Source organism: Nanorana parkeri, unplaced genomic scaffold (genome assembly GCF_000935625.1).
Source record: "Nanorana parkeri isolate BGI_ZX_2015 unplaced genomic scaffold, ASM93562v1 scaffold165, whole genome shotgun sequence".
Taxonomy (NCBI): domain Eukaryota; kingdom Metazoa; phylum Chordata; class Amphibia; order Anura; family Dicroglossidae; genus Nanorana; species Nanorana parkeri.
In genome coordinates, this window is record NW_017306433.1 from 853287 (window position 1) to 863006 (window position 9720).

Genomic DNA, 9720 nt, shown 5'->3' on the forward strand with positions numbered 1-9720 from the left:
GGGAATAGTTTAGTTACAATGAAACAGGTTCTCCAGGGAATCCAGTTAAATGAATTGAAAATCAATATTTCATTGACAAAACAGACATGTTGGCATATACTGTTTACGGTAAGATATCAAAGCAAACATGAAGTTCTGCAGATGCTTTAAAACAGAAATTGTTGTAATCAGTACAGGGAACTCACATCTACTCCCAGAATTAAGCTGAATAAACAATCTGTAAACCTAAAGTACAACCAACACTTATATACACACTCAAAACTTGAGGTATTTGCAATTGTGTCAATGAAATGTACACACCGTTTCCATGTTAAGCTAAAGGTTTACCATCTGCAGTCTATATCATGGGAATGACTTTCCTATGAAGGAAAGGGTCTACCCTTGGTTCCTGAACTACAGCTCTGTTCTTTACAGTTCTGATGCGCTCCAGTACCTTTTAAATACACATCTGGAAATTATTGTAATCATTAGTTAACACATAGTTGTAACTTAGGTTTACTGGCCCTTTATACAGTCATAAGTGTTCAGGTCATATGTGAAAAAAAATAAAATAATAATCTTGTGTAAAACTGAATGCTGCAGCACATTTCTTCCTGCTGTGACCAAATGTCAGAATGGGGCACTTTCTCCTACTTGATCAGTTAAATGCAGCTCCTGTATGAAAAAATACATTTTAACTTAAAGCTGGAAGTCATACATTAGGAAATTAACAAAATATCTTCCCATGCCATTCTTTCAAAGTATCAGAAGATATCTTTCAATCAATATCCAGATTAAAACCTTTATACCAGGCTCAGATTTCTTTGAATCAGGAAACTAGTCACAAAATGTCCAACCTGGCTGAAAGACTTTTCTTCCAGCTTACTGCCCAGAGGTTGCAGTCATTTGTAATGATATTTCATTCTTAATGATAAAATGATTAAAAAAAAAAATCCCCAAGAGCTGAAGTGCTTTGTATTAAACCATGGCATGAAACGTCTAGGAGTACCTTTAGACATCCTTGTGCAGAGTACTGGGACAGCTCATCTGTAAGATGTACATTGCTCATTGAGGTCAGGAGGTATTTCAGACATTGTACCCAAGATATGCAAACATTTTTTACCCATAAATGATTATCTTGAGATAGTATACACAATACTGTACGTACAGATTCACACACGGTCATGAAGTCATACACTACATGCTCACAGACATTCCTGATAATACTTGAAATTAATAGTCATAAGAGCAGGTCAACAGACTTCCCATGACTTGGCACAGTTTTGATCCCCAAAGGTCTTGCATTGACTCCAATGTATTTGGTAGTCAGATGTGCTTGATGCTATATTTCCCTTTTTGGAGCTGAGAAATGTATAGTTTGGATTTGCTGCCATCTTGTCTCTTAAACCAAACTTCATCGCTATTGATAGTAGTTATGACGGCACTGCAAGGTAAAAGAAAAAACAGATTTAGAAGCTGCATCCATCATTTCATAGTGCATAGTGCATAGTGCATATTTAAAACAGTGTTTGCAAAAGCTGAAGTCCATGCAAACACTGACATGACAGGGATCAGAAACCAGGTATGTTGGTGTTGACTGCAATGGAAGAAGGAATGTTGGTGGAAAACTGAAGCAGTATAAAGTGGTCAGGGGTAGGCTTTACAACGAGCCTGGTGGTGTGCCTTGAATTTACAAAGTGACTGGGCCTATAATGTACAAATGATGAATAAAAAACATAACACAAGGCAATGCCCTAGTATTGAAATACAGACAGTATAATTGTGCTTTATTCTTAAATGCAACACTTGTGCTTGTGAATTCAGAAAAAGTTGTACATCTGTTAGAAATGAATACTAAAAACAATTCTAAAAACACACCTTTTAAAAGAGTATGTTATATATTTTTGGGGCATTCATATATTCCTATTGAGACACATGCGCCACCCAGTTAAAGTTTATGGTAAAAAGATCCTGATTCCTGGCATGGCAAGGCAGGTTCCAAGCCAAAAAAAAAAAGTTAAACAATGCTCCAGATATGTAGCTCTACAGTATGTAAAGAGAATTATAGCATTACAATCATGGTTGTAATGGAAACAGCAGCTAGATAAGGTAAAAGAACTTATGCCATGTTTTAAAAATGTTTAATTTGAATTGTGGCCACCTAATGTTTCACCACAATAAAAATGTATACACACAAACACTTTTTTTGCCATGATAAGATTACTTTGAGAGTTCAGCAAATACTTGCCTGGTTGGGTACTCATCTTTCTTGTCTATACAGATTGCCTGCCCTCGTCCGTACCATTCTCCATCATAATGCAGCCTCCCATCCTCTGATCTTGCCGTGTGCTGATGTTTCTCCATTTTTACTGTAACTAACATGATAAAATTTACATGCATACACTGCTGCAATCTTTTGGGGGCAATTTTTCTACCAAGTCATTCACAAACATGTCAAAAGACATGACAGGAAAAATCTTTCCAAAGTGTGGGTGATTAAATTTTGACAGCTGTTACTGGAACAAGGGCCCAAATAAAGATTGTTTTATAGTGACAATTGTCAAAAAACAAGTAAATACTTTAAGTGTGTGGTACATCAATCTCTCCCCCAGCTCCCTGGACGTATTTAATCAGCAACTTAACCACTTGAAGTCCGCGGTGTTAAACTCCCTTCCTGTCCAGGCCATTTCAGTATTCAGCGCTGCGGTACTTTGACATTTATTCCCTAATGCAACACTGTACTGAAATGAATTTTATACCATTGTTTGGGACAGATAGTTTTATTTTGGTGGTATTTAATCACCACTGGGGTTATTCTTTAATATATCAAAAAGGAAAAAAAAAAAAACTGTTTCCCCTATATTAAAATGATAAAACATTACCTAATTTTTTTGCTAAAATATGAGATAGGGGTCACGTCGGGTAAATAGACACCAAACATGTCAAGCCTTAAAATTGCGTGCGAAGCCTCAGAAAACTAGTGAAAGCTCCAGAGCCGCCGATCGTATGTATATCAAACAGCCGTTAACGGCTGTAAAGAACAGGCGAGTTTTTACTGCCCGATGGCAGGAGGTTAAAGCCAGGACTTGTTTAGTATCACAGAAGCAGATATTGACATATCCGTGCAGAGTCAGGAGGTTTCGCAGATAGTCAGAGCAGTGAATATTTTCACTTTTTATGTTTTGCAACACTGTTTCTATCTGCAATCAGCACCAGTCTATGGGATTATTAGTTACATAACTTTCGTGGTTAATGTATCTACTTGCAATACAGGTGTTATCCGGAATTTGACAGGACCATTCATAATTTACTAGTGCTCATTTCATCTGCAAGTGAGAACAGGGGGACCCTGATTTATTGTTATTTATATTCTTAAGAATGATCAGAAGATAAATTATACCAAGAACATTTGATTTTGGCCCTCTCTCACAACAGCTGCCACAGAAGGAATGTAGATGCAGTTTTGCTAGACAGAGGTCAAATTCTTAGCAAATAGACCCTTAGCGGTCCTAAAACACAGAAACGCATCAAGCTATATTAAAATAATAATTCACGTCTATAGATTGCATAGAAAATTATTTTTGCAAGCCAATTTTGGCAAAAATTATTCACTGCTTCATAGTCAAATAATCCTTCATTGGGCTCGTGCAGACCACAGGTGCTCATGTCAAATGCTTCTCCATTGAAATGCAGCAAAATGCATAGTTTGACCTGCTTTGCCTACATCTCAGTGGAAATAGTGACTTATAAAAACTAAAAGTACTATTTATAATTCTTACCTTCGGGCTTTACACGATGAGGACCCAGTGTTGCCATTGCCTATGTAACAATAAGAAACATTTAATACCAATCTCTTACAAACGTTACTAGAAACATAAATATGTCATCTCAGAAAACCTTACCTTTCTGATTGTAGTCCAGTCTTCAAGTATATCCAGATCTTGTAACATGTAAACAATATATGGACGTGGTATAGCTAAGGACTGTTCATACACATACGGTCATTAAAATATATCTTTTCTTTCAGTATTCAGTCCCTGCAATCAGGAGCAACATTCTCAAGCAATGATAAAACAATGGTTTTTTGCCTTTTTTTTGCACAAAAGTTTCTGGGGGAAAAAAAACACACACACACACACACACACACACACACACACAATATATGGACGTGGTATAGCTAAGGACTGTTCATACACATACGGTCATTAAAATATATCTTTTCTTTCAGTATTCAGTCCCTGCAATCAGGAGCAACATTCTCAAGCAATGATAAAACAATGGTTTTTTGCCTTTTTTTTGCACAAAAGTTTCTGGGGGAAAAAAAACACACACACCCACACACACACACACACACACACAACAAAAAGTCTATGGGCAGCCGTGTGTAAACCGGTTACACCCAGCCCCCGGCCAGGCCTGGGAAAACAAACTGATCATTGCGAATCGGGGGTAATCTGATGTAAACGTACACATGTATGTTTACATCCGATTCCCCATAGACAGACATTGAGTCTGGTAACAGCAGTGCTTTGTCCTCCATTGAAAGGTGACATCTGCTCTGTACTGCTGTGATCAGGAGGGGAGCAGTGCAACGATCCTCTCCTGCCAAGCCCATGTCAAAGGGGCCTAAAAGCATTAAATCTCCAGTAGAATCAGCTGTTCCACTGAGAACTGGCCCTGATATCCTTAGGTTTTAGGGTGGCACCTTTCCCTTGCAGGGTCTTATGGAGCCACCCTTGTCTGTGCTTGTAAGACACACACGGCAATGTATACAGTTCTGATGCGCTCCAGTACCTTTTAAATACACATCTGGAAATTATTGTAATCATTAGTTAACACATAGTTGTAACTTAGGTTTACTGGCCCTTTATACAGTCATAAGTGTTCAGGTCATATGTGAAAAAAAATAAAATAATAATCTTGTGTAAAACTGAATGCTGCAGCACATTTCTTCCTGCTGTGACCAAATGTCAGAATGGGGCACTTTCTCCTACTTGATCAGTTAAATGCAGCTCCTGTATGAAAAAATACATTTTAACTTAAAGCTGGAAGTCATACATTAGGAAATTAACAAAATATCTTCCCATGCCATTCTTTCAAAGTATCAGAAGATATCTTTCAATCAATATCCAGATTAAAACCTTTATACCAGGCTCAGATTTCTTTGAATCAGGAAACTAGTCACAAAATGTCCAACCTGGCTGAAAGACTTTTCTTCCAGCTTACTGCCCAGAGGTTGCAGTCATTTGTAATGATATTTCATTCTTAATGATAAAATGATTAAAAAAAAAAATCCCCAAGAGCTGAAGTGCTTTGTATTAAACCATGGCATGAAACGTCTAGGAGTACCTTTAGACATCCTTGTGCAGAGTACTGGGACAGCTCATCTGTAAGATGTACATTGCTCATTGAGGTCAGGAGGTATTTCAGACATTGTACCCAAGATATGCAAACATTTTTTACCCATAAATGATTATCTTGAGATAGTATACACAATACTGTACGTACAGATTCACACACGGTCATGAAGTCATACACTACATGCTCACAGACATTCCTGATAATACTTGAAATTAATAGTCATAAGAGCAGGTCAACAGACTTCCCATGACTTGGCACAGTTTTGATCCCCAAAGGTCTTGCATTGACTCCAATGTATTTGGTAGTCAGATGTGCTTGATGCTATATTTCCCTTTTTGGAGCTGAGAAATGTATAGTTTGGATTTGCTGCCATCTTGTCTCTTAAACCAAACTTCATCGCTATTGATAGTAGTTATGACGGCACTGCAAGGTAAAAGAAAAAACAGATTTAGAAGCTGCATCCATCATTTCATAGTGCATAGTGCATAGTGCATATTTAAAACAGTGTTTGCAAAAGCTGAAGTCCATGCAAACACTGACATGACAGGGATCAGAAACCAGGTATGTTGGTGTTGACTGCAATGGAAGAAGGAATGTTGGTGGAAAACTGAAGCAGTATAAAGTGGTCAGGGGTAGGCTTTACAACGAGCCTGGTGGTGTGCCTTGAATTTACAAAGTGACTGGGCCTATAATGTACAAATGATGAATAAAAAACATAACACAAGGCAATGCCCTAGTATTGAAATACAGACAGTATAATTGTGCTTTATTCTTAAATGCAACACTTGTGCTTGTGAATTCAGAAAAAGTTGTACATCTGTTAGAAATGAATACTAAAAACAATTCTAAAAACACACCTTTTAAAAGAGTATGTTATATATTTTTGGGGCATTCATATATTCCTATTGAGACACATGCGCCACCCAGTTAAAGTTTATGGTAAAAAGATCCTGATTCCTGGCATGGCAAGGCAGGTTCCAAGCCAAAAAAAAAAAGTTAAACAATGCTCCAGATATGTAGCTCTACAGTATGTAAAGAGAATTATAGCATTACAATCATGGTTGTAATGGAAACAGCAGCTAGATAAGGTAAAAGAACTTATGCCATGTTTTAAAAATGTTTAATTTGAATTGTGGCCACCTAATGTTTCACCACAATAAAAATGTATACACACAAACACTTTTTTTGCCATGATAAGATTACTTTGAGAGTTCAGCAAATACTTGCCTGGTTGGGTACTCATCTTTCTTGTCTATACAGATTGCCTGCCCTCGTCCGTACCATTCTCCATCATAATGCAGCCTCCCATCCTCTGATCTTGCCGTGTGCTGATGTTTCTCCATTTTTACTGTAACTAACATGATAAAATTTACATGCATACACTGCTGCAATCTTTTGGGGGCAATTTTTCTACCAAGTCATTCACAAACATGTCAAAAGACATGACAGGAAAAATCTTTCCAAAGTGTGGGTGATTAAATTTTGACAGCTGTTACTGGAACAAGGGCCCAAATAAAGATTGTTTTATAGTGACAATTGTCAAAAAACAAGTAAATACTTTAAGTGTGTGGTACATCAATCTCTCCCCCAGCTCCCTGGACGTATTTAATCAGCAACTTAACCACTTGAAGTCCGCGGTGTTAAACTCCCTTCCTGTCCAGGCCATTTCAGTATTCAGCGCTGCGGTACTTTGACATTTATTCCCTAATGCAACACTGTACTGAAATGAATTTTATACCATTGTTTGGGACAGATAGTTTTATTTTGGTGGTATTTAATCACCACTGGGGTTATTCTTTAATATATCAAAAAGGAAAAAAAAAAAAACTGTTTCCCCTATATTAAAATGATAAAACATTACCTAATTTTTTTGCTAAAATATGAGATAGGGGTCACGTCGGGTAAATAGACACCAAACATGTCAAGCCTTAAAATTGCGTGCGAAGCCTCAGAAAACTAGTGAAAGCTCCAGAGCCGCCGATCGTATGTATATCAAACAGCCGTTAACGGCTGTAAAGAACAGGCGAGTTTTTACTGCCCGATGGCAGGAGGTTAAAGCCAGGACTTGTTTAGTATCACAGAAGCAGATATTGACATATCCGTGCAGAGTCAGGAGGTTTCGCAGATAGTCAGAGCAGTGAATATTTTCACTTTTTATGTTTTGCAACACTGTTTCTATCTGCAATCAGCACCAGTCTATGGGATTATTAGTTACATAACTTTCGTGGTTAATGTATCTACTTGCAATACAGGTGTTATCCGGAATTTGACAGGACCATTCATAATTTACTAGTGCTCATTTCATCTGCAAGTGAGAACAGGGGGACCCTGATTTATTGTTATTTATATTCTTAAGAATGATCAGAAGATAAATTATACCAAGAACATTTGATTTTGGCCCTCTCTCACAACAGCTGCCACAGAAGGAATGTAGATGCAGTTTTGCTAGACAGAGGTCAAATTCTTAGCAAATAGACCCTTAGCGGTCCTAAAACACAGAAACGCATCAAGCTATATTAAAATAATAATTCACGTCTATAGATTGCATAGAAAATTATTTTTGCAAGCCAATTTTGGCAAAAATTATTCACTGCTTCATAGTCAAATAATCCTTCATTGGGCTCGTGCAGACCACAGGTGCTCATGTCAAATGCTTCTCCATTGAAATGCAGCAAAATGCATAGTTTGACCTGCTTTGCCTACATCTCAGTGGAAATAGTGACTTATAAAAACTAAAAGTACTATTTATAATTCTTACCTTCGGGCTTTACACGATGAGGACCCAGTGTTGCCATTGCCTATGTAACAATAAGAAACATTTAATACCAATCTCTTACAAACGTTACTAGAAACATAAATATGTCATCTCAGAAAACCTTACCTTTCTGATTGTAGTCCAGTCTTCAAGTATATCCAGATCTTGTAACATGTAAACAATATATGGACGTGGTATAGCTAAGGACTGTTCATACACATACGGTCATTAAAATATATCTTTTCTTTCAGTATTCAGTCCCTGCAATCAGGAGCAACATTCTCAAGCAATGATAAAACAATGGTTTTTTGCCTTTTTTTTGCACAAAAGTTTCTGGGGGAAAAAAAACACACACACACACACACACACACACACACACACACACACACACACCTAAAAATCGGTTGATTTATAAACCATTCACAGGGCCGTTAGTCCTGCGAATATCTGTATAGGTTTGTGATGCGTGAATATTTGCACAAACAAACTTAAAATGTATGCTGCTTCTTGATGTTTAAGGCCCCTTTCACACTGGTGTTCCAATTAGGTCCGCCTCTCAGTTTTTCAGGTTGACCCATCAGATGTCCAATGCAAGTCTATGGGCAGCCGTGTGTAAACCGGTTACACCCAGCCCCCGGCCAGGCCTGGGAAAACAAACTGATCATTGCGAATCGGGGGTAATCTGATGTAAACGTACACATGTATGTTTACATCCGATTCCCCATAGACAGACATTGAGTCTGGTAACAGCAGTGCTTTGTCCTCCATTGAAAGGTGACATCTGCTCTGTACTGCTGTGATCAGGAGGGGAGCAGTGCAACGATCCTCTCCTGACAAGCCCATGTCAAAGGGGCCTAAAAGCATTAAATCTCCAGTAGAATCAGCTGTTCCACTGAGAACTGGCCCTGATATCCTTAGGTTTTAGGGTGGCACCTTTCCCTTGCAGGGTCTTATGGAGCCACCCTTGTCTGTGCTTGTAAGACACACACGGCAATGTATATAAAATGTAAATGTTCCGATTGCAATATCACATTATGGCCACAAGATGAAGCTGAGCAGCTTAACCACTTGAAGACCAGGTGTTTACACCTCCTTCCTGGCCAGGCCATTTTTCAGTGTTCAGCGCTGCAGTACTTTGACGTTTATTCTGTCATGCAACGCTGTACTGAAATGAATTCTATACAATTTTTTTGGGACAGATAGAGCTTTCTTTTGGTGGCATTTAATCACCACTGGGGGGTTTAATTTTTTACTATATTAAAAAGGGGGGGGAAAAAAAAGTATTTTTTCCATTATATATTAGGAAACAGTAATTACCCATATTTTAGGTAAAATATAAAAGTCAGGGTCACGTCGGGTAAATAGACACCAAACATGTCATGCTTTAAAATTGCGTGCACCCGCAAAAAACTACCATACCCAAAATTGACCATGGGCGACGCTTTAAAAGCTTTTACAGCTCATCAGTTTAGTGTTATCAGTGATTGATAGCCCTAGAACTATTGCTCTCATTCCAACGTTCGCGACGATATGTAACATGAGGCGTAATAGGCGAAATCGTCATTTTCACGTATGCTCACCCGACACCTGTTTGCATGCGTGTATGTATGGGGGGGGGGGGGCTT

At 38.2% G+C, this 9720-nt stretch overlaps 2 protein-coding genes across 3 annotated transcripts in view; both read right to left on the bottom strand.

The window, feature by feature from the left end:
• Positions 1-946: 946 nt before the first annotated feature.
• On the bottom strand, positions 947-3940 carry LOC108785502 (breast cancer metastasis-suppressor 1-like protein). The gene is made up of 4 exons (XM_018554584.1): positions 3882-3940; positions 3759-3798; positions 2228-2354; positions 947-1423 (listed from the first exon to the last, which is right to left on the bottom strand). The coding sequence occupies exons 1-4, from the start codon at positions 3927-3929 to the stop codon at positions 1306-1308; spliced, it is 333 nt and encodes a 110-aa protein (XP_018410086.1). The 5' UTR covers positions 3930-3940; the 3' UTR covers positions 947-1305.
• Positions 3941-5286: 1346 nt separating this feature from the next.
• LOC108785490 (breast cancer metastasis-suppressor 1-like protein) overlaps positions 5287-9720 on the bottom strand; it is a 28907-nt gene continuing 24473 nt past the window's right edge. Inside the window, exons 7-10 of one of the 2 annotated variants that reach the window (XM_018554571.1) lie at positions 8222-8286; positions 8099-8138; positions 6568-6694; positions 5287-5763 (exon numbers count right to left, since the gene is read on the bottom strand). In XM_018554571.1, coding sequence (XP_018410073.1) covers positions 5646-5763; positions 6568-6694; positions 8099-8138; positions 8222-8286 — 350 coding nt within the window. In that variant the 3' untranslated portion in view covers positions 5287-5645. The remainder of the gene's footprint in view (positions 5764-6567; positions 6695-8098; positions 8139-8221; positions 8287-9720) is intronic. The other variant, XM_018554572.1, reaches the window with a different exon arrangement.